We start from the raw sequence: 26169 nt of genomic DNA on the forward strand, positions 1-26169 counted from the left end.
ACTATTAACAATATAAAACTCTAAATAAAGCAGAAGAGAATATAAAGAATACATCTGGTTTTCCTAGGCAGATACTCTTGAATACAAAATAAAGAAGTGAAAAAGGGCAAGTTTTAACTTATGACCCAAATGAAGGGACACAAAAATTACCAACAACAAAAACAACCCAAACTTAGTCATTACCTAAAAATGGCATTAAACTCCAGTAATCTAAGAAAAACCAAGTGAAATAACAAGATTCTACTATCTAGCAAGTCCCCAGGAATACTTTTAGATTTTGTATTACTCTTATTTATTTGTGTGAGTAAGTGGACATATACACCACAGCATGTGTGTATGGGAGGTATTCTTTCCCTGCACCAAGTGGGTCGTAGGAATCAATTTCAGTCCTCAGGCTTCATGGCAAGTACCCTTAGCTGCTGAGTTATCTTGATAGTCCAACAAATAAGTGAGTGAGTGGCTGAGAGAGACAGAAACAGAGGCAGAGAGAATTTTATATCATCTATCTGTGATCCATCCATCCATCCATCCATCCATCCATCCATCCATGGTGCTAAGGACTGAACCTAGGGCCTTGTACATGCTGCTAAGCACTCTACCACTATGCTATATCCTCAGCCCTCCTCAAGCATTTATAAGGCCATATTATCCAATATGTCATCCAATGATGACATTATAGTTCATAATTGTTGGGACTGGAAGTAGATACCAAAATTTAGTATTTGAATCTCCTTCTGGAATTACCCTATAACATTACCTGAAAAACCCAAAAAATTCATTATAGAATTGTTTCCTTTTGTAAAAAGTTAAACATTCTGAAATATCTAGGGAAGTTGATAAATTGAGTATAAATATAGCACAGCACCGTACATGATAATTAAAAACAACCAAACATGTCTGTACTCTCACACCGAAGGGTATGTATTTTTACACTGTTAGTGTGGAAAGCGAGCAGGCTCAGAATTATATTTATAGTTTGACATTGCTAAAAATGATATATATTAAAGAATGTTAGGGTAAGAAGTCTCGGAACAGAATTGCTACAGTGATTATTTCTGGGTAAAAAAGCTTAAGTTTTAACCTGAGAACATGTAATTTCATGTAAATCAAAATCAACTTCTATTGTAGAAAATAACAAATGGGTGAAAGGGCTATTATTTATAGGTTAAGTAATACAATGAATGTTCATATAATTCACATATAAAAAACACCATTTTCACTTATTTTTTTTGAAATCGTAAGCAAATGTATGGATGAATTTTTAATACAATACACACCAATACAATCACACAGCTATAAATACAGAACATTCCCAGCACCCTAAAGGACTTCATGTGCAATCCCTAAAGGTAACCACTTCTCTGACCTCTCTCACGACATTTTCTAAGTGCTTAAATACCAAATGTCCATCACCTGTAACTAGCATCTGTTAATTTAATGTTGCTAAGAACCATTCTCTTGTTTTCTACCTATATGAAGGAAGGTTCCTCTGCTTGAGTCTCTAAAGTCTCTAAAGAGCATCATAGAAGACAGGTGAAGAAGACAAGGCTATATGATAGCTCACTCAATTTTAGACTGAATATATCTATAGCTACATTTCTAATAGGTTACAATATAGAATATGTTTACACTTAAGAGGCGATGGACAAATTGTGATGGGCTTATACGGTAAATCACACTTTTTGCTTTAAAAAAATAACATTAACATTTTATAATCATAAAAGGCAGAAAAGTATGGTACTTATAAAATACTGAAACAATACAGAAATGAAAGGGTAGAAGAGAAGAGTCTCAATGGGCGTATGTAATGGAGAGCGTGGAGAGCAACTGCAAGTCCTCTGGGGGCTATTTAATAATAAGCACAGAAACAGCAGTGTTACATCTGGAGAGGAACAATTTTAATACAGACAGATAAAAATGATGGCACAATATTACTATCAATTTTACAATCTCAATTTTGTGGTTATGTCAACATTTCTATTATTATTATTAACAATTTATTCACTTTGTATCCCAGTTGTAGTCCCCTTTCTCATCTCCTCCCAGTCCCAACCTCCCTCCCTCTTCCTCCTCTCTATCCCTCTTCCCTAGTCCACTGATAGGAGAAGTCTTCCTTCCCTACTGTCTGACCCTAGCCTATCAGGTCCCATCGGGACTGTCTGGATCCTCTTCCTCTGTAGGCTGGCTACATTGCTCCACCAGGGAGAAGTGATTAAGCAGCAAGCAACTGAATTTATGTCAGACATTTGCTCAGCTATTTTCATAGCAGCTTTATTCGTAATAGCCAGAATCTGGAAACAACCTAGATGTACCTCAGCTGAAGAATGGATACAGAAATTATGGTACATTTACATAATGGAATACTACTCAGCTATTAAAAACAAAGAAACATGAAATTTGCAGGAAAATGGATAGAACTAGAAAAAATTCATTCTGAGTAAGGTATCCCAGAAGCAGAAAGACACAGACGGTATATACTCACTTATAAGTGAATATTAGGCATATAATATAGGATAGACATAATAAAATCTATACACCTAAAGAAGCTAAGCAAGGAGGAGGACACTAGGGAAGATGCTTAATTCTCATTCAGAAGGGAAAACAGGATGGACATTGAAAGCAGTAGAATAGAGGGAACAGGACTGGAGCCTACCACAGATATCCTCTAAAAGACTCCAACCAGCAGGGGATCGAAGAAATGCAGAGACTGACAGCCAAACTTTAGACAGAGCGCAGGGAGTTAGTCCTATGGAAGAAGGGGGATATAAAAAGACCAGAGGGTACAGGAGCCACACAAGAACAACAAAGCCAAAAAAATCAGGAACCAGGAAGCACTGCAGACTGATGCATCAACCAAACACCATACATAGAGAGGACCTAGACTCCCTGCCCAGATGTAGCCCATAGACAGCGCAGTCTCCACGTGGGTTTCCTAGTAAGGGGGGAAGAGACAGTCTCTGACATGTTAACATTTCTTGATTCACATAGGACTGTTAAACCTCTGCCTCATCTTGGTGATTATCTCCAATCTTCCCAGCTCCCTTTTGAGTAATGGGGCTCACATTAGTCAGGGTCCAGGGAAATGATAAATTTTAAGCCAAAAAGTTTTAGCATTGTTTGTTATTTGGCTAAAGCCATGTAAGAGATTACTTCTGGTGTCATGGTGGTACAGTTCACTGAGAAAGACTTAGAAGAAGTAAGCCAGAACTTACTCCTATAAGAATGGAATTGTAAAGGTCAAAGGTTCATATGAAATTTGGGGAAACAGGAAAAAAAGAAAAAAACTTCAAGAACTAGAAGAAGATGGTATCTGGAGCACAGGCCAAAGGAGCAATACAATGGACAGTGCCTTTCTTAAAATTAGAAAAAAAGAGGTAAAACAAAATGAAGTAATGAGTTTACTGGTAAAGAGATTTTTTTTTTTTTTTAATGTACTTGGGATGCAATTCAGGGTTCAAACATAATAGGAAAGGGCTTTCTCCAATGGAGACACACTCCTCATTCCATCTTTACTTTCATTTTGATTTTGAATATAGGTCATCTGGGTGTAGTAGAAGAGTTATAAAGAGATACAGTGACTGTGATGGAATTACTAGAATGTGATTAAAAGATAGAAAATGGGGAGCTAATTAGAAGAAGTGGATAATTGAAGACATTGTATTGTACTGTTCTGTGTTGTGTTTGAAGGTGGCTGTATCATACCCTGGCCCTTTCCTGTATTCCTCTTTACTTCCATCTGCCATGATACAAAAAACACTGTTCCTCCATGATTTCCTAATTATTATGAATGGATACTTCTGAAACTGTGAGCCATAATAAATAATTCTTTCCTTTAACTTGTTTTCAGATATTTTAGTCACTGTGATACAAAAGTAATATAGTGAGCACTCATTGTAAAGCTACTAGAGGACATGCCCTTAAGATCTAAATGTGTGTGTGTGTGTGTGTGTGTGTATACGGCATATATAAACTGCAACAATACACAAAGAAATTAAGAATTTGAAACAAGTTCACAGTGAGGCTAGGACATGGAGCAGGGAAACGTATGTCATGTTGTTTTCACAGAATTCTGAAGGAGGTTAAAACAATAGTTAATTGTCGATATCAGAAAAATAGAAAGAACAAGGACAGTAGTTAAAATTTAAGATTAATCATTGAATGGTATTTATATACATATGTCTATATCAGTGAAGAAAAAACAACATGGTAACATAAATGAAGCTATCAGGAACTACTGGGGGAGGGAGAAAAAGTCCAGTGCTTCTGGCCAAAATAGAGCTACTGCTGTGAGGTTCACCCTGCTATCTAAAACAACAAAAAACACAGGACAAAATAAAACAATGATTGTTCCAGAAAATCAACATCAGACAAGAGAAGATGTTGATTTCTGAAAGATGGGAACAATATGAGTCCTGCTTGCCCATAAGCTGTTGCCTCAAGAAAGTTTCCAGGCAGAAACCCAGGACCAGTGAACTTTGACCATCTCCTGTAGGTCCCCGAATAAAGAAATGAAGCTGGGAGTATAATGATAGATTAGTATAAGAAAGAGTGCAGTCTCCTTGAATGGCTTGGGTCCCCAAACCCTGAAGAAACGACAGTCACACAGACATGAACAGAAAAGCTGAGATCAGGTACACGGAGCACTAGAATGGACAAGCCAAGGCACCCCAGGAGCTCAGCAACTGCTGCTAGATACAGCTGAACAGGGAGGTGGGATTCTTACAGACAGCTGAATAATGAAGGGAGGTTAGCTAATTTGGTAGCTGCAGTCTCGGTAGAGGATCTAAACCCCTGAGGAAAGAAAACGACGCTGAGGACATTTTCAGTGCACACCATCAACATCTACTCGTGGACCAGGCTTTGCCATCGCCTAGGGAAGGCTTTGCCATTTTATGGGGCTGAGGCATTTATGGGGCTGGGGTTCTTGACATGGCCATGCTTATGTCAACAGCACACGTTTATTCAGGGCTGCACTCACTCTGTACAACGGAGACATCTGGAGGTGAGAAGAGCACTAGAGATATACAAGGATTTCTTCTTGAGTATTCAGAATAGCAAGAAGGAAGTATACATGAGAAAAAAACTGTTTGAAACTAGGAAAAGAACTGGGAAAGGCAGGGAGAGTCCTCATCCTCCTACCAAGGTTTCCTACCTAAAACACAGCTGCATTTAAAACCATTCCCCCAACACACACGAATCAGGATCTACAAGCTTACGACTCCTCCCCAAAGCTTTCCTGGAACACAAGGACAACTATGGCCTTCTTGAGACCCCACCATCATGTGAGAGCAGAGTACAGAAAAAACCAACAAGCATGAGCATAATGATATGCCGACAGCAAACTTCAAATGCTGAAAAACCAACAACTGTCAGTGTTATGTGTGGGACGGCAGACTGAGGTCTATGAGCCACCTGGACAGGGAGCCCTTCTGTGCTCTTCGCTTTGTGCTCGAGTCCAGCAGAGCCTCACTGAAGTGCATGGTTTGCCTCTTCATGAATGCTTTCTTTAAAACAGAATTTAATTTTATTTGTATGTAGGTGTCTATGAAGGAGAGAAGAGAAGGCAGATCTCCTGGATCTGGAATTACAAGGCGTTGTAAGCTTGCCTGCTGTAGTGCTGAGAACTGAACTCAGGTCCTCTGCAAGAACAGCAAGTGCTCTTAACCACTAAGCAATCATTCCAGCTTTGAAGATTTCGATATTGCACGGGGAAAGAGTCTCTCTGAATAAGACCAAAATTAAATAGCAAGACAAAATAAGCTGAAAAGGCTATATTTTAGTGAATACTAAAAAGAGCTATTTTCTGTTTTCCTAGGTTTCTCTTTGAAGGTGAGAAAACAGAATCCCAGGAATATGGTCACGAGAAACCATGAAAGGACTGGAGGGAATACTGTCCAGTGAAAATGAAAACTAATGAGAAAGTTCCTATTATTACCAGTTACTGCAGAAATACTCGTAATTCACCGGACATGCAGTAAATACTCAGAATTATCTTGCCTCAGTAGAAAAAATAATGAACCCAGTGGGGCTCAACAATGTACCAGTCACCTAACAAATCACAAAAGCAAGACAGGAAAAAAGCCCAATTGTTTCCAGCTAACCTAACTATATCCCTCCCAGAGCTTTTCAGAAACACACACACACACACACACACACACACACACACACACACACACACTCCTCTAACATGCAGCATCATAAAATTCACAATGTATGGCATATACTCAGATATTAACAGACAGCTAGAGAGTCAGGACAACTACTAAGTGAGGGGGATATAATGGTCATGGTAGTGTAATTACACAGAAGAGGATATGAGGTCAGTGATTATCACTGTTACATATATTTAAAAAGTGAAGACAAAGAAGACATAAAGGACCCATATTGAATTTCAAAACATAAAAACCACAATGTCAGAGACTTAAAAACTGATAGACCAAACTGATGACTAGGTACTGCATAGGGAAGGGTAGTTGATCTGGAAGACATAAAGACATACAGACACAGTTATTTAAATACACACACACACACACTAGTAAATACCTATAACACTAGCTGGGCTGAGGCAAGAGGATCTTTACTTCAAGGCTATTTCAAGCTGCATGTGAAAGCCTTTCTTAACAATGTAAAGCAAAAAAAAAAAAAAAAAAAAACAGAAACCCCTGAAGTTTAGATCAGTACTCTGCAGAGGGCCTACTAGGCTTTGAGTATGATCCCCAGCAAAACCAAAAACAAACTTTACAACAACAAAATATTTTTTTTTTATAAAAAAGAAGAGCAATAAAAATAAAATAAAATAAAAGCACAAAAATCAGCTGTTTGGAATCTCTTGACGGCAAAGGAGGATAAATATTATTTCAAGAAATAATGGCTAAAATTTTCTAGCAGTTGTGAACTCACAAGAAAATGAGAGCACACTATGTCATAACTTATGGGATGCTACTAGAGTAGTATTCTGGGGGACTAGTATGGAACCCTATTAGAAAATGGATTCTCACATTTAGAACCTGTTTTAACCTCAAGAAACTAAACAGCAACAACAAAGCTAACACAAAGCGAAAAAGGAAAATAAAATTTAAAAATTAAAAGGAATGAAGTGAACAAATTCTGAGAGACAGTATAATATCAAAACTCAGAATAAACAGATAACCTGACAAAACCTTTCTCTGTCCAAGAACTTGAAACTGGACTTAACACTTTTCCAAAAGAAAAGCCCAGACTGTGTGGTTGGTTATGTTGTTAAGTTTTATTACATTTTTAAAGAAGCAATACAATTCTGTGCAAACTCTTACAAACACTAGGACAGAATGTGTCACAACTATTTCTATGATGTCATCATTACAATGGTGCCAGAATAAGATAGAAAGGCAAAAGAGATTCACAGGGCAATTTCCTACAAAAAGCCAATCATACAAAAATTTTACAGGAATAATATATCATTAGTAAACACAAGTAGTATAAATGATAGATTTACTAATCAAAAACATTCATTACTATCATAACAAAAAGAGGTGAGGGGTGAGCAGGAAAAGTACTTGGTAGAAAATATTGTTCCTGGTTCAAACTCCCAGCAGGCTCCATCACCATAAACTCCCTTAATTAACCTATTAATAGGCACCTACCAGATAAACAACTGAAAAATAAACAAAACATGCCGCTAGCATTATACAGAACAGCGAAGCAACAGATGTCTTCCTGAAACCGGGAGGAAGACAAGAATATCCACATTTTTCATTTTTTATGTATAATAATCTGAAAGATAACATTAAGTGTAATAGATTTAAAAAACTGCAAACAATAGCAAGCAAACTGGAAATAAACAATGATTGATATATTAAACATCTTATATACATTTATTAAATATATTAATATGATTAATATACTAAAACAATTTATTTCTGTAGCTAACTAACAAGACAACAGATATTCAAATAAAAAATGTTGTTTATAAGGGCTGGAGAGATGCTCCAGTTGGCCCAGTGATTTAGAGATCGTGCTAGTCTTGCAAAGGACCCAAGTTCCATTTCCAGCATTCATGCTTGACAATTCAACTACTGAATGAAAATGAGGACATGACCACTCCAAGGTAAGTTGAGGAAAAGGATTTTATTTTATAGAGGGAAAGAACAGCCAGAGGCATCTGGAAGAGTCCAGACTGAGCTGGGCCATAGGGTTGTGGGGAAAGAGCAGGGAGAAAAAGAGGTGGCTAAAGAGAATCAATGAAACCAATAAATAGGGTGGCTAAAATGGCACCCTATATAGTTATATAGGAAAGAGAAGCTGAGGAAAGAGAAGAGAAGCCCCTTGGCTGGACAGGGTTAAGGTATGCAGGTGGCAAGGTGAGAGGTAGAGAGAGGATCCATTGTTACTGAGTGAGCCTAGAGGCCAAACAGATATTTTGGTATGCTAAGACACCAGAGTTGGCCATTGGTCCTGGATTTCTTTGGGACTTAACGACAACCACTTGTAACTCCAGCTCTAAGGTATCCAATGGCCTCTTCAAGCTTCCTGGACACACATATTCCTACATAAATCATAAATCTATTAAAAATGACTTTTTTTTCTTCCAAGAGAGGTTTCCCTATGTAGCTCTGGCTGTCCTAAAACTCATTCTGTAGACAAGGCTGGCTTCAAACTCACAGAGATCTCCCTGCCTCTGCCTTCCCAGAGCTGGGAATGAAAGGCATGTGACACCAACGCCCAGTAAAAATGTCATTTATAATAGTAAACATATGGCATGTTTGTGGTAAAACATGTCAAAAACCTGTGTCCTGAAAATTACAAAGTATCTGTGTGAAATTATAAACTAAATAAAGTAGAGGTACTTTCTTAATGGATTAGAATCCTGACTAGAGTTAAGTCAATTCTCCTCAAGCAGATCTTGAGACTCAATAGACGTAGGCAAGATGATTCTCAAAGGACCCTAGGAGGACAGAACATGGCTCAATGAAAGCTTGCTTTAACTATGTGAAGCGGTAGGCCCAATCTCCAGTACTGCAAAGTCAATGAGTGAGATAAATAAACGCTAAAACAAAAACAAAACAAGAACACGTTCTAAACCAGTAATATTCAAAACAGCCAAGGTACTGTCATAGGCACAAACAAACAGCAGTACAGCAGAACAGAACCCAGGCCCAATAGCTAACTATACAGCCAGCTGGCTTCAACAAAGAAAGAGGTAAAGAGTGAAGAGCTTTTTCAGCAAAAGGTACTACTTTATTTGGATATCTACAGGCACAAAATGTACTTTGATCTATTATAAAAAACAGACTGATAAAAAAAAAAAAACTTTAGAATATTTTATTCTTCAGCACTACTGAGAATGAAAACACAAGCCACATTCTAGAAAAAGGTATTGTTAAGACTATTTCTTACAAAGGCTTTGTAGGTAGAATATATAATAAAATCAGAAAATTCAACAATTAAAAAATTAAACAACTGAGTGGTGTTGGTGCATGCCTTTAATGCCAATACTCAGGATCCAGAGGCAGGAAGATCTCAGAGTTCAAGGTCAGCCTGGTCTACAGCTCAAGTTTCAGGACAGCCAGGGCTACATAGAGAAACCCTGTCTCAAAAAAAATAAATAAAAAATAAAAATAAAAAAATAAACCCAATTAAAAACAAATAAGCAATACACAAGAAATTTTGTCAGACAATGTACCAAAGATCTCTAATGCATACTAAATGTCATATAAAACAGTGTTTAACACCAGACAGTTGGGAAGCACTAATTAAAATTAAATTGAACTAAAATAAGCTATCATTACACACTTATGAAAATAAGTCAAATTAACAGACTGGTTATTGAGTATTGGGAGTATACAGAGGAATGCAGAGTGTAACATGGTATATTCCCTTTGAAAATAAACTGGTGGTTTCTTAAAATATTTGACATCTGCTAAACAATGTAGTCATCCTAGATAGCTACCCATGAGAAGTCAGAGTGCACGGAGGCTTTCACAGGAATGTTAACACAGCTTTATTTTTAGCCCCAAAGAAAAAAACAATTCAAATGTCCACCAGGAAGAGATTAGACATACAAATTACAGAAATATCACACAATCAAGTATTATTCAAACTAGTGATATATATATGATATGGATGAATTTCAACATTATAATGAGTAACTGAAGCCATGCCAAGAACACACCCTTGCATGTGGCTACAGAAAACACAAGCACATGTAAAACAGACAAATGGCTGCCTGAGGAGTGCGAGAAGAGGACAATGTGAAAGAGAGCCCAACAGAACATGATTTTTTTTTTTTTTCAGACAGTAAGTATGTAACCTATTCTGATTGCTGTGATGGCTTTCACAAGTGTGATGTTTCAGAACTTGACATTAACGTTTTCTAATGGCTTCTTACTAACTATATCTTATGAATAAAGCAGTTTTTAAGCAAAGAAACAAAGAGTATTTAGTAGAAGCCCAACAACCTTGTTTGTTTTACCTTAAATTTTTTTAATTTTCACACTGAAAATTACAACTCTACATACTTTGACACTAAAGATATATCTAAACTAAAATTATCCAAAACTTGAAAATAGCCAAAAGAGAGGCTTGTGTAGGAGGATCATGCAGAAAATCTAAAGAGAACAGAAGATAGGCGAGTAAACTATCAAAGTAATAGAACTGACCAGGGTAGTCCACCAGGAACTACAAATCACACATTTATGGTAACACACCTGAAATACTGATGACCTTCAGTAGCACTTGGCTGACTGCATAAATGGAAACAGATGGGCAGATAAAAGAGAAGGACAAATGTCCAGGAATGTTTGTTCTCTTATATCCTGAGCGCCTATGCAGCGAAGGCTGAACAGGAAAGAAGTACAGAGGAACTACCTGCCATCCAAGCATTTATAAATGCGGCTCCTCTCCTCTGCGGCTGCACCCAATCAACATGTCATCTCTGGATCAACTCCACCGTCTTCTCTACTATTAACACCAGACTCAACATCCACCATCAGAGGAGACCTCAATACCACCTCTCATCTTCTTACTGACCACTTGATTTAGCATTCTTTCCTGTGACCTAAAGCAGATTTCTGAAATCTAAGTCCCCCAATGCTCTTCCTTATCTCTCTCAACAGATAGGAAGAAAATATAGAAAACTGGAGGCAAGAGGGCGCAGAAAACAAGTCCTTCTATTTTCTGAGCTCTCTTTATCCTCTGATCACTAGGAAGACAGAGCACCTGTCCTCTACAACAGTCCTGGCTCTCAACCCTTGGCCGCTTCAGTTTCTTTCTCATGAGGCCCCTCGTCCCCTTTTATTTGTAACTTGCTTCTTAGCATCTGATGTTTATTGTTAACTTCTTAAAATAACTGAACATCTTTCTTGACTATTACATTCCCAAGTATGCTTTCTATTGGGGAAAATGCTGGGTAATGCCAGGTCACTGCAGCAGAGTGACAAACGGTGTTCCTCACTGAAGCTGGGAACACTGGAGGAGAATGGCTTAAAAGGAAAGATATAAAAACTGCCCGATTGAATTTTGGGATGCTAGTTAAATATCTAAATGGGTCTAACAAAAAAAAAAATCAGGTAACAGGAAGTTTTTCAGGAATAAGCTAAGTTGAATAATGCAAGAAAGGGAGTTTACTCAGGGATACATGTAACAGATACACTGATGCATTAGAGATAATATGAACACTGAAAGAATGTTGGACAGGGGCGAAGGTCACAACAGACACTGGATCAGCAAGCACAAGAGAAAAGGCAGCAGAGTGTAAAGTCATGGGGTGTGGCACATACATGTTCTCTGAAGCCAGTCTCCTGTGCTAACTGGCTTTGCTCTGTGCTCACTATTTGTTATTACCTTGTGCAAATGGCTTGACCTCTATGCACTTCATTTTCTCCATCAACAGAAAGAAAAAGAAAAAGAAAAATAGCATTTATCCCCTAAGTCTATAAGCTTATAGATCAATCAGTGAGTCAGCATAGACTATTCAGAACTATGAGTTCATTAGGCAAATATGAGAGGCAAGTTTGAAAAATGAAGAATGACATTTTTAAATTTACAAATAGATCAATTGAGATAATGTCTAAAACTTTTTACTCTTTCACTGTACATTTCTTCAATGGCATCGATGTGCCAGGCCCTGTTCTAGGCAGTAGAGATAAGAAGGGAATAAAATTAACAAAACACTCTGCCTTCATGGATCTTGTATTCTGTTGAGAGATGAAAAATAAGCAATATAAAGAGCAAACACTAAGGGCCACTATGTATCAGATACTATTTTGAGTACTTTACGTATATTAAGCCAGTCCATTCCTACAACAGCCTCATAACGTTTATTATGCTGCTATTATCCACACTGTACAGAGGAGGAAACTCAGATGTGAATTGGTTAAATAATCAGGTCACAAAGCTAGAATGTAGCAGACATAACTCAAAGCTAGAATGTAGCAGACGTGACTCAGATCCAGCTAGTCTGCTCAGATTCTGTGTTCTCAGTAACTATCCAAAAGCAAAGAAGTATACAATGTATGGGTCTGGAAGTCAGACTGGTAGAACGGGAAAGCAGGTTACACTTTTTATCTCTAAGGCTAACTTAAATTTAAAAAAAAATGTAGACAATAATAAGGTGAGTTGCATGAATATCTCTGGGAAGATTGTTCTAAGCACAAGTGGTAGGTTCAATGGCTCTGTGATAAAACACAAGCTTAGTAAATGTGAGACACCAAGGTAGGGTTGTCAATGGAGACAGAATACAAAAACAAACAAACAAACAAAAACTTAATAGGAGAAAGAACAAAGGCAGCACATAAAAACTTCAGTTATACTCTGACAGTAAAATATAAAGTCACTGGAGAGTCACACAATGAAGTACAATTTATAAAGTAAAAAGTGACTGGTTCCCATATTAGAGCACAATGAAGACATACGAGAAAGACCAATTAGGAGCTGTTGCTAGTTTATCATCTCTATTATAAATACTTGAAGAAACAGCTTAAAAGTGAGACTTATTTTTAGTCTCCGAGGTTATAGTTCACGGTCCCTGATTCCACTGTTTCTACATTATCAGGAGAGAATACTAAGGAAGGACGCCTATAGTTGAATCCTACCTCTAACCCCATACTAGCAAGGAAATGGGGCCAGACAGGGTAGATCTTCCCAGGGAATGCCTGCAGTAATCTCCTCCCTCCAATTAGGTCCTCTGCCTACTTCTCTCCAGCTCCCAGGAAGTCCCAATATTGTGACTCCACAAAGGCTTTATCAATAAATTAGGTCAGAGTCCTCAGGATCTACTCTTTTCACATATGCCCAATTGCTGGCAACCAAGGCTTAACATAGGAGCCTTTTTGAAGTTACAAAGACATCTTGTAATTCAGCCATTGGAAAGTGCTGTCACAAAAATATAAAGAGGAGAGAGAGACTCACCACAGGATAAGCAGTACCTAGATCCTAGATCCATTTCACAGGTAAATGGAAAAGAATTTCCTGAAAAACTGGAGGTTATGTGTGAGATAAAGAAATAAAAATAACACTGAGATTTCTGGCATAAGCAAGAACAGAAAAAAAAAAAAAAACAGAAACAGAAAGAACTAGAGAAACACAGGGTTTTATGACACCAAGAACTATAAAAAAAAAACTGGGTTATTGATACTGACATGCACTTGAGGAATCTACTGAATGTTTCAATAAAGAAGTCTAACAGACAAGTGGAGACAAAGGATAAAGAAGACTAGCGCTCTAAATCTGAGATTTGTCAGTGTTATGTGGCTTTTTCCTCAAAGATAAAACTGTTTTATTTTTGAGGGAAGCTAGTTAAGATAAAAGATATTCTAAAGGAAGATGGAACATTTCACACTATAGGGAACCTCCTTAATAAGCTCAGGAAGTAAACATCTCAAAGACTCAGAAGTCCCTGAAACTGACAGATTCAGTAGGGCCCCCCCCCGCCTCATTCTCCAAGCATGTTTAAGCAGAAAGGACTGCTGAGAGAAACTCTCAGACAAGCTGAGCTTAAAAGAGGCTCAAGCTGAGCCACCTAGGGAAAGAGAGAGACCAACCAAGCTGTCTACAAGGATCAGACAAGCAGAGCTGCTTGGAAGAAGCAGAGATCATCTGAGATGTCTAAGAGAGGCTCAGACCACCTGTGTTGCCTCAAAGAAGAAGTCGCCAAGCTGTTGAGCTGCCTACAGGCTATGAAATGCACCTGAGGTTTCCAGCTTTCGTGAACTGTTAACTATGCTGGGGTGGGCTTTGGTGACGCAGCTGTCTTTGAGTCATTTCTGCTCCCTTACCATATTTCTCCAAGTATCCACAATAAAACTCATTGATTCACCAAACTGTATTTTGGTGGTATCTCATTTTAGTCTGTTCTTGGTTCTCTATCTAGGTGAGTAGATGATTTTTATATCCTCAAAAACAGTATCACACAACAGTTAGTATGCAGCTGGTATTTCACACTATAGCACTGGAAAGAAGGCAAAGAGTAGGGATGACAAAGAGCAAATTCATAAAGACTTAGTACAGCTAACTGAGACTAAAACAAAAGCAAAAGAATGTCCTAGAAAGCAAGTACTTCAAGCAAAGAAACAGATGCTGACAGCTAAGCAAAGTGGCTGCTGCATTTAAAGCACAGAGATTCCCAGTAACATTGTGATGATATTCCAATTTTTTTTCCCTATGGCATCATATATCTGGAGAGTGTATTCAACAGTTCAAAACAGGAAGTACAGTTCTTCCAGTTTATTTATGATTATGAGTGTGAGTATATGGCTATGGTATGCACACAAGACAGAGGACAAACTTTAGGAGCTGGTTTTCTCCCTTCACCTTGGGCCCTGGGGACTGAACTCAGGTTGTTGAAGAAGTGTGCTGAGAACAAAATGCAAGAGAATATTTTGGTGAAAAATAGCACTATAGACTGGTAATGTATAACAGTACAAATTAAAAGATTATCCTTAAGAGCTAATGTTTGTCATCAGGAGAGATTTAGTAATGGTAAGAAAAGTAGTGAAGGGTCAGGCAAATAAGCTCCAGCATTGACTCAGCAACAGGGCCATTGTTGTCATCAGTGTTTATTTTATTATTATATATATATGGGTGTTTCACCTGCACATATGTCTGTGGACCACATGTGTGACGTGTCCACAGGGCCAGAAGGTGTTATATCTCCTGGAACTTGAGTTACAAATGGATGTGAGCTTCCATGAAGGTGATGGGAATTGAACCCAGTCCTCTGGAAGAACAACCAGTGCTCTTAACTAAGCCATCACTCCAATCCCAGTAAGTGTATTTTAAAGAACACTTTTTCCTTTTTTAAGCGTTTTGCACTTTGGTACCATACGCCAATTTCTGAATTTGTTATAAGAAAAGATTACCAAGTACTTAGGTTAAAATAAAGCAAAACAAAACTAACAACTCACAAATAGAACTAAATAGAACAAATGAAACAGAAGATGTAAGTCTTCAGGCTCTATGGATGAGGAAAAATGTGTTTTTCTATTGGAACTACTGTGAGGGTAGACTGATGTAATAAGCTGTGGGAATTTGTCTCGGTTTCCTTACAGATCCATTCACGCTCCTGGGCAGCTGGCCTAGGAGAGAACAGTACAGAAATCTAAGGTCTACCTAAGACCTACAACCATAAAGTATCACTCAATAGTTTGGCTTCTCTGAACCACTGACTCGGGACTGCCTATGTGTCAGATCTGATGACCACATGTTACAAGATTCTTCTGATTTTCAGAAACTGAGGATACATCTTAAAGCATGCCTAACTGCCAGCCACTCTCACATCCATCTCAGCAGTCAAGCGGTCTGCGGAGACGTTTCTAACAGAAGCTCTTTCTAGAAGCAGCCCCCAAAACAAATCCAGAATACAAGCGGGTGTGAAGCATTTTCAAATACATTATCTCATAAACATGACCGTGAGCTCCATACTAAAGAAATCACTAGGAGAAATAACAGAAGCACAGACGCTCAACCTTTTACTTAAAATGTTAAGCAGGAAAACCAAGGTTTGTACTGTAACTCCAAACATTATACCCATTCTAATCTTTCCACAATTTTAAATTTAGTTGTATAAACTTAATGAACTGGTAGTGACTGGTTTTCTACATTGGCTTAATTTTAAATCATCAAATCGTACAGGCTAATCAGTGTACTTAAAACTGAGAAAACTAAAGTAAAAAAGAATTTAGAACCAATGATTTGCCTTTAAATCTAGGTTCCTTGTAGTATTTTTTATATCTGTTACCAAGTCCTTATCCTAACAGTAATTACTAGCAATTACTCTCTGATTGCTATGTACACGTCACACATTATCATCACTCTAATTATAATACAGTTAGCCAAAGCTGAATGGTTAACTTTCAGTTCAATTAAATGTTTGTTTTGCAGTCTATTTATAGATATGACAGATGTACACTGATCCAAGATAATGATGGAATTTGATATACTTTCCAGAACTGATATAAAACATACAAAAACACAAGAAAGAACAAATCAGACAATTTAGTAGGAGTGCAGCTGCTAACAGGGTATGACGGCAACTTGCTAAGGTCTTAAAATCTGTCTGCCAAAATAGCCAGTGAATAGCGCTTTCTGTAGCATTTTCAAAATTAATAACTGCTGATGATGAATATATTACAAAGTAATTTATATTTATTTTGTGAAAAAAGTGACAAATAAGTTCTCCTTTTGGATTGGGCCTCTTATTGTGGTGAACGCTGCATAACACAAACAGTGTTACTTGCACCACTGTGAAGTATGCTGGTCAGTGATACTGGTTATGTTCAACAAGTGACCACAATCACTACCCGTTCCCAAACTTTTTCATCACCATAAACTGAAACCTTGCGCAAACAACTCTTTATTCTCTTCTCTCTTCCACTGTTTTGTTTTGTTCATTGGTTAGCCAGAGCTGAGCCATTTTGTAAAACTCCTCCATTTTGGTTGAACTGTGTCAATTCCAGGAACCAAGTAATATAGCTCTTAGATGTAAAGTAACTTGTCTCTTGGGATTCTTGACTGCCCTCCTTGTGAACCTAGTAATAGCCAGTGAGGAGAGGTGCTTATTGATCACCTAACCTTTTACTGACTGCTCACTGTTATGATCAGCACCAGCCAACTGAACAGCAGAAGTGAAACTTCTCAGTCCTTGCCTCTGCACTATAATACCCCAGCTTGTAAGCAGAGAAGACACTGATTCTCAGAGACCCCTCGGCCATTCTCCCTACCCTGGGCAAAAATATAAAATAAAACAACAGCCTGAACTATCAGCAAGCTGTTTTTCCTCTTGACTTTCTTTATCCTTGACCTTTCAGTTTGGTTTTGTTTTGAGACAGTTTCACATAAAGCCAAGCTATACTAATACTCACTCTATAGCTCAGGTTGGCTTCAAACTCACAACCTTCTTGTTTCTCTCTATCCCTGGACTGCTGGGGTTATAGATATAATATAGTTCCATTTCTCTTCCACTGAAGCCACTGCTAACTTCTACCCTATTTTTTATCTCTATGAATCTGTGTTGATGTAAGTGCAATCATGTATGTATAAATATATTATTTATATAGTATATAATGTGTATGTGGGTTTTGTTGTTTGGTTATCTGTTCATTTAGCATATTGTTTTTAAAGGGCTCACTTATATTGTAGAATGTATCATTCCTTTTTTAAAAATCACAGAGTAATATTATATTGTAACACTTATACCATAAGGATCTAAAGCTAGGATTAATACAGAGATTTAATTAATTCACAATTCTGATGATTCCAGATCGTGGTGTCAATATCTACTCAACTTTAGTGAAGGCAATCAGGCTACATCAAACATAGCCAAGCATTCAGACAGGGAACTGGTAGAGGGCCAGCTATATGGGGTGGGTTTATTCTAAAACAATCCATCCTCATCAGAGCTACCTCCCTCCACCAGAGCAGTATCAACTCCTTCTGGAGACAGGGCTCCAATGACCCAACTTTTTCCCTATGTACCACTGTAAAGTGCTCTAGTTAGTGATAGTAGTTATGTTCACAGATGAGTAATCATGAACACTACCCATTTCTGGAACTCTCATAGCCTCAATGTTTCACTACCTCACAGTGTCCAGCAACTGCACCCCTAGAGGACAAACCATATGAAGAGCAGCTCATTTCCAGCCCCTGGCTTCTGTGAACACTGGGATATAGGTATCTGAGTCTGCTTTCCATGCATTTGATGTCTATTCATTTGAATTTTTTTTTGGCGGGGGTGGGGGGGTGGACTGCCAGGGTTTTACCCTGGCTGCAACATTTCCTGTTCCCACCAGAAATGGCAAGTGCTCTACTTTCCCCACCTTTGCCAAGGATTGCTTCTGCTCTTCTGATTACAGCCACCATGGGACATGAGAAGTGGTAGTTAGATATCTATCTCACAGTGGGTTTCATCTGCATTTCCACGAGGACACTATACACTTTTCATTTGCTTATTTCCACTTGCATATCTTCTTGGGAAAAATAACTATTCAAACAATTTGGTCTATTTTTGTTTATGTTACCTTCTTGTTGATTTATTGTGGAAATATACCCACCATACATGTAACTCTTGTTTGGTAGGTTATCTTTAACTCATAATAGTGTCATTTGATGCACATATGTTTTAAATTCTATTTAAATCTAACTTATTTTCCTATGGTTATCTAGTTTTGGCATCATATTAAGGAATCTATTGGCCTGGATATTCATCTGAGGGTTTTGTAGCTCAGGCTTTTAAATTTAGTTGGATTTTAAAAAATTCATTCTAAAATAATTTTCATAGAATTCATCTTCAGTCTTTTTCAGTGTTTATCAAGTTTTTTCTTTAACACTTATTAAAGAAAATGTGGTGTTGGTTGTACAGTGGAGAACCTTCTATTTCTGTTTATTACCAGAATTTAAAGGTAATGCTCTATTCCTGAAGACACCACACTCTTCAGACAAAGGACTTGGGAGAACCACGCTGGAACTGACCAGGAAGTCTGTTCTGTGAGGAGTGGCTCTTATAGTATTGGATGGTGTCATTCAAGCTGCCTAGGAAAAGGAACAGCTCATAGTCCTACCCAGCTGTAATGCTACAACACTGAACCACAACAATGGCTAGACTCAGAAGATTTCCACAATGGTACAAAAGGAGTACTCTTGCCTTGGGAGTAAACAAACAGCTGTCTAATTGGACTTAAAGTTTGCTCAACAGGAGGGAATTCATGCCTGGTACTTTACACATAGCCAGCTACATATGGATAGGTTGTAGAACTGAGAGTACCTTCTTCTGACAGGTTCCTAAACCTATGTAATTTCTGTTTTCTAAATACTCATCCTTATATTCACAGAAAAGCACAGCTTTCACTCCCCATCAAAAGATCCATTTTGCAACAGATAAGAGACCATTATGGAGATCCACAACCAGTCAAAATGCGGGGTAAGTGAATGCAGGGTGCCCCCAACCCCACCTGTTACATCTACACCATAACCTCTACATCTACGACTCAAGGAAAATCATGGAAAAGGGGGTGGAGACAGTGTGAAGTCCAGAGGCTGAGACATCTTGCTGTTAGACAGTATCCTCTGGACACGATGAAGAAAATATGCCCATGAACTTTCAAGACCAGCACAGTGACAGCACCAGCTGAGATGCCAATACAGAGAGGGGAAGTTACATACAGTCCCACCCCTAGATGAGAAAGGAAAAGTGAAAGTTCTCCAGAGAGGAGCTCCCATATGGCTTGTGCAATTTCAAGCGGTCAGCCCTAGTCACACATATTTACAAGCAAAGTTAAATAGGCACACACACAATACATGTGGCAATAATTATTAAAGGAAAGATGATAAATGTGGGAGGGTAAACACGGGGGAGAGATGGAGGAAGGGAGCAGGGATGCTGTAGAGGCAGTGCTCATATATAAAGTTTTTAAAACCTATTAAAATAATAAAGTTTAAAGCACAGTGCCATAAGAATAACAATGTTTCAAGTGCTCACTTATCATTTGTTTAGTGACTATATTCATGTTCTATAACTACAAAAAGTTCTGTTGTATAAAAACCTTTTAGAATGTTTCAAAATTATTACAACTGTAAATAATTCCTAGGTTCAGTAAATAACTGCTAGATTCAGAATGCAAAAAATATTAACACTCATTGAAACACTGTGTCTACAGGGTCAAAGAACTGTGCTTCTGTTGAAGTGCACTGACCTGATCATGAGCACCATAAAATGGGCAAGACAGAGATCTCTAGGTAAAGGTCTACATAGACAGTCTTTGCACATAGTAGTACAATAGTAGTCTATACTGAAAGAAATGTCCCAACAAAGTAGTCTCCAAGCACCACTTCTTTTCACAATATCTTCTGACCTGAACAGTATAGGCTCACTGATCACTTAAGTTTTCCTTTTCTGAATTGCTTCCTCCTCCTACCTCAGCACTCTGTGAGTGAGCATCTATTTCTCATGATCTTATAAGAGGTCCTAATATAGAAAGGGAACAAAAATCATTTTCTAAATATGTTCAAGTGTATCTTCTTATTGTAAAATTTACCTTTAATTGCTAGGAAATGTAAGTTAAGCTGTATATATGGTTAGACTTGACACTTGCTTCTGACTTTATACTGTATATTGTAAGAAAAGCTTCTCTGATTATACATGCAACCCTTAATTAGCTTTTTATGTTTTTCATCTTAGACACTTAAATAGTTATGCTATATAAAACATACACTGAGATATTCTACAGCCAAGAGATACTGCAGAAACTGAGCATAATTTTTCCACATTAGAAATTCAAAATCTCAACTAATATAGGGAGGTAAATGTTACAATCTGATTTGTCAAAATTACTAAGTAGACATCCAATCTAGTCCCTCATTTTATAGCATAAAAAAACTACATTTTTGTTTTACAAATGCAGCTCTAAACCTTTTGGTTTTTCAAAAATATTTCTATTCAGTATGAACACTAGCTCTTATATTTCTTCAAAGCAAAGAAAAAGGTAAATTCCATGTAAAGAACTAAGGAAGAGGGGGAAAGTACATGAGAAAAAAAAAATCATGGGATCTATGAGCAATTTCTGAAAAGTAGCTTGCAAGACAATCCATGGCAAACACCTTCCAGTTCCTGGTATTCAGACTGGCATGGTTTTCACTGGCAGAACTAACTGTGCTTTCATTTCAATACTTAAAATCAAATGATTGTTACCTTTGTCTCTCATTTACTACTTCATTATACTACTGTTAATTTAACATATAACACAAACATGTCTTATTAGAAACAAAGTTGTTACTTGTATTTATTTTAGTTTCTTTACTTTTTAAAAGAGAGCAGCATTTATAAAAACCTTAAATTACTATAATTTTAAGTTCAACACTTCCACACAAAAATTTACTGATTGAAACTCAATACCTTCAAAGGTGAATTCTAAAGCCCTGATACTATTAACCTCTGCAAACAAAACATTTCCCACCAGGCAAAACAATCATTTCTGCCAGTTCCACATTAACTACTATACTTCTCTATGGCATTTACCATATTATATTCTAACCACTTCTCAGTGTTTCTACCTATCTTGCTGGTCTGGGAACGCCATAAAATCAGATCAAACCTTAATTCCTTCACCATCTTTAGTCTCATATAAGAGCCTAGTATATAACAGATGAATAATACCCTTTTCCTTAAAAGAATAACTAGACATAGTCCATCCAATGGCAACTGTCCCTTTTCCAATAATTTAAAGTTACATCTATTCTGAATTCATTCATATCTCAAACAATGTTCTTATTTACAAGATATGATTGTTATTCATTATCCTTCAAAGTGTCACACCATATTTCTGCAAAGTACTTATAGATACATAAAAGAAAATATTCTTGTGAGACCCCTTGCCAATACTTCCTTTTCACAAAGAAGCCACCAAGTCTTTTGCCCACCAAGTCCTCTAACAGGCATAACCACTCTCATCCCCTCCCACCTTTTGACAGAGTCTCACTATATATGGCTGGCCTGGAATTATCCATGTAGACCAGGCTAGCCTCGAACTAAGAGTTCCTCTTGCCTTTGCCTACTGTGTGCTACGATTAAAGGTATGCACTACAAAGCTTAAGATATGCCCTCTTTTGCTCTTGGTAGGCTGATGTCCAGGCATGACAGTCAGATGAACTGACCTGTCCTATCTAAGGTATCAGCACACACTGTACAGAGGAGTCACTTCAGTTTGTGACTCTACTTAAAGCACAAATTTTTTTTTTTTTTGGGGGGGGGGCGGAATACATATTTTACTATGTAGTCCAGGTTGGATTCAAAACAATCCTCTTGGGGCTGGAGAGATAGCTTAGCTGTTAAGAGCAATGGCTGCTCTTTTGTTGTTGGTTTTGTTTTGCCAGAAAAGCTATCTCTCAGCAGCCCTGGCTGTCCTAGAACTTGCTCTGTAAACCATGTTGGCCTTGAACTCACAGAAATCTTCCTGCCTTTGCCCCCAAGTGTGGGGAACAAAGTCCCCACCACTGCCCAACTGTAATAGCTGATCTTCAGAGGACCTAGGTTTGATTCCCAGTGGCAGCTCACAACTGTCTGTAACTTACTCAAGGGGATCTGAATGCCCTCTTCTGGCCTCCCTTGGCACCGTGTGCATAGTGCATATGGTACACTGACATACTTGTAAGGAAAACACCCATACACATAAAATTTTCAAAACTCAGCCCTTTTGCCCAAGCTCCCCAATGTGCTCGGATTACAGAAATGTGTCACACCATCATCAGGCAAGACAGAAAGTTTTTTTAAAAACGAAAATCCTTTATTTTTATTTTATGTGTGCATGAGTGTTTTGCCTGCATGTATATAAGTGTACCATGTATATGCAGTGCCCATAGGGACCAAAAGAGGGAAGCTGTTCAGATAACCAGTAGGGTCAGGCCTAGACTAGGAGTTGTAATTCCACACAGCATTCCTTTCACCACCTCAAGCAAATACTTCTTAAACAACCTTTTTAGCAAGTCAGCAATTGTACTAGAAATACTTACACTGACCCCAGCGCCCTGTCCTTGGGTTTAAATAATTTGGATAAAGACCATTTGGGCGTTCCATTTTCTGGAGTAGTTTCCGAATGTGCATGACCTAATCAAAATGAAATTAAGAAGGTAATTAATAAAAACAGGTCTCATCAGGCTTTCTATTAGCCTACACTCTGGTTTCTCCCTCACTTCGAACCTACACTCATCTTCTACCCTGTCATGTGTGGTAGTCATGGCTTGTTTCTTAAGTGATGCATTAGTTATAGTATTATTTTAAAATCAAACAATAATAGAAGTAGCAAAATAAAAAGCTCACACAATATTTTAAACTCTCAGTTTATTATATAGATTTGACTATCAGAAACATCAGCCAGATATTCCAGATATATCCCTGTATATATTCAAATATAAGAATAAAAATAACTTCAGAGAAATGGAATCAAAACTTTCTATGAAAAGTATTCATTTGAATTTAGTAAGTGATGAAGTACTTGAAGTAAAAATCAAACTGCTGGCTTTAAATACTCTGCCAATAAAACATTTCCCCTAAATTCTTAAAGCTCTCCTTGAGATTAAGGGAGGAAAAAGGAATCACAAAATACATTAAGAGACTGATGATTTCCCAAAAGCCCAACTCTGCTCTGCTCTGTAGATTGGTTAGGTCTGATAGGTGCTTTCAAATGGGGAACAGGCAGTGCAGCAGAAAAAGGTGTTCTATTTCTTGTATTCTTAGTCTTGTGAAGTTATTTTTACCTAAAATTGTGATCACTCAGATTTTGAGAAGATAATATGTCCATGCTGTCCTTAAATATGACTGATGGTTTGACTTGGAATATACTCTCTCCCACAGCATATATATACTTCAGCTTTCTGGACCTGAGCACACTAATAGTTTTAAGTACAATGATTCTCATCATCTTTTTTTTTTTTTTTTTTACTGGGTTTGGCATGGTGTTTTAGAAGAAGCTCAAGAATCTACCTTTATCACTAGACTCTTCCGTATATAAGGCCACCATCATGCACAGCTGCAATGTGAATGATAGCACTCAACACTTTTAGACACTTCTAAATGACTTTAGAAAAGCCAAAAAAAAAAAAAAAACTTGGCTTTTGACATGTGAAATTACATATAATATTGTCTGTGTTTCTCAGCACATTATTTCTTTTCTCACTGTGTTCTTGCTGTCTCTAATAGCATTTTTAAGTTCTGTCTTCTAAGTCCTTCCTTAACTACTCAAACCCATCATTCCCTGTGTTGTTTCCACTTTGGCCTTCTTTCTGGTAGTAATTTCTTCTGCTCTGGAACTGAGCACATCTTACTGTATGAGCACTGTATCTCAGTTTATATTCTTATTCTACAAAAATTGGGGTGTAGAAGAGCCATGCTTTCCATATGGTGATACTTGGCCAGGATTTTGTTTTGTTTTGTTTTCTCCCTTTGGTGTTTGTTATTCCCATGGTCCTTCCCTTCTTTTGTTCTGATAAATCTCTACAAATTATGTACTTACTCTGTTTGAATGATTTATTCATCATCATTCTTCCCCCTCCCCCTTTTTTGGGAGGGGGAGGACTCTTAAAAAACTCATCAAAGAGTCCACATTGGCATTAACAGGTTCGTTTGTCTTAGTCTTGCCAGTACTGGGATTACAGGTGTATATTGCCACACTGACTATCATCTGCTTTCCTGACTTAAGTATTCACAAGGAAGTTTTGACATAAAAGACTGAGGTTTCCAACCTTCCCTTCTCCCTGGGCAGCTGAGATTGGAATCCTAGATGCCTGCAACACAGACATCTGTCACTCTTTCCCTCACTGAAGTTGGCAGACAAACTTAACTTGCCTGTGAGACTGTTGCAAGGATACTTTCCTAACTTCTTAGCACACTTCTTCCTAGTCCAAAAAGTCCTCGCCATCAGCTGCTACCCTATCCTCACTGTGAACTTACCCCCACAGATTTGTGGTAAACGAAGTTTTGTTCCTGCGACATAAGGTAACTTCTTATAAATGATACTTTCTTACTTTTTGCAGCTAATATAAACAAGAAATTTAAGTCTGGGTTGATATTTTATACCTCTGCAACTAAACATTTGTTTCTAGTGTAAAGTTAAGTAGAAAAAGATACAGTCATGTCCATGTTAAAGATTCTATAAGGATGGTTAACTAGTTAAAATACCATTATTATACAATGTTAGAATATTTTGGGTTCAGAACTAAACTATCTTAGAGCATATCTACACTTCTTAATAGCCATTCCTTACCTACCTCTGTGTGTAACCTAATTCCTTATGACTATTAGATCTTCTTCTTGAAATGTCCTAACAGACCTCTGGCTTCTAACAGCCCAAAGGCTAAGAGTGTTATCAATTAGCATCTGAGACCCAGAAAGAGATATACGTTGCTGTAACTCATATCCCTAACGTTTCCACGAATATATTTTAATGTGAGTCTTCACTTAAGATTTTATTTTGTTCCGTTATTACAAAAATTCCTTGAAACTATTACTTTGCTGAAACAATAACCTGAATCTGTGTTCTGGGGGTGAGGGCAGGGCAACAGGATGCTCACATTTGGCTCTAAAATAAATATTTCTATCTGCTTTTGAGGCGAGAGCTGAGCTTTACATTCATAGTGGTCATCTGTATTTAAATAGTCAAGTTCTAACGTTCTGGTATTAGAACCAATAATAGAACCAACAGTTAGCACGCACAATACCCTGAGGTAAGATACACTTCACCATAAAGGAAATGAAAAAGAAAACCCTCCTTTCCTCAGAGAGGCAGAGCCAGGCAGATCTCTAGGAGTTGGAGGCCAGCCTGGTCTCCAAAGTGAGTCTAGGTCACCCAGGACTACAAAGAGAAACCCTGACTTGAGCCTCCACGGCCACGCCCCATAAATAAGAAAACCCTTCTTTCAGAAACAAAAACCCACAAACCTGTAAGACTATTTTAAAATATTCAGTAGAATAAACCAAATGCTCTGTGAATAAACAGTATTTTCTCTCTTCCTTTGAAATTATTCAACTTTAAAATTTTGACTTTCTTGTTTTAGCATGCTGGCTACAGAGTTCAGACCTTGATTAGAAATGAGAATAGAATTTTACAAAATAGTGGTTATAACTTCTTAATAAATACTTTAAATATGTTCTAAGTAGAAAGAAGATAGATAGATAGATAGATAGATAGATAGATAGATAGATAGATAGAT

General features: G+C 37.6%; 1 protein-coding gene across 2 annotated transcripts in view; it reads right to left on the reverse strand.

Annotated features, from left to right (window-relative positions):
* The window catches only part of Man1a2 (mannosidase alpha class 1A member 2), a 132985-nt gene that overhangs the window by 32411 nt on the left and 74405 nt on the right, over positions 1-26169 (reverse strand). For both annotated transcript variants that reach the window (XM_055628394.1, XM_055628400.1), the window contains exon 8: positions 22975-23068. In XM_055628394.1, coding sequence (XP_055484369.1) covers positions 22975-23068 — 94 coding nt within the window. The remainder of the gene's footprint in view (positions 1-22974; positions 23069-26169) is intronic.

The sequence above is a fragment of the Psammomys obesus genome, unplaced genomic scaffold (assembly GCF_907164565.1).
Source record: "Psammomys obesus unplaced genomic scaffold, mPsaObe1.curated_primary_1811, whole genome shotgun sequence".
Taxonomy (NCBI): Eukaryota; Metazoa; Chordata; class Mammalia; order Rodentia; family Muridae; genus Psammomys; species Psammomys obesus.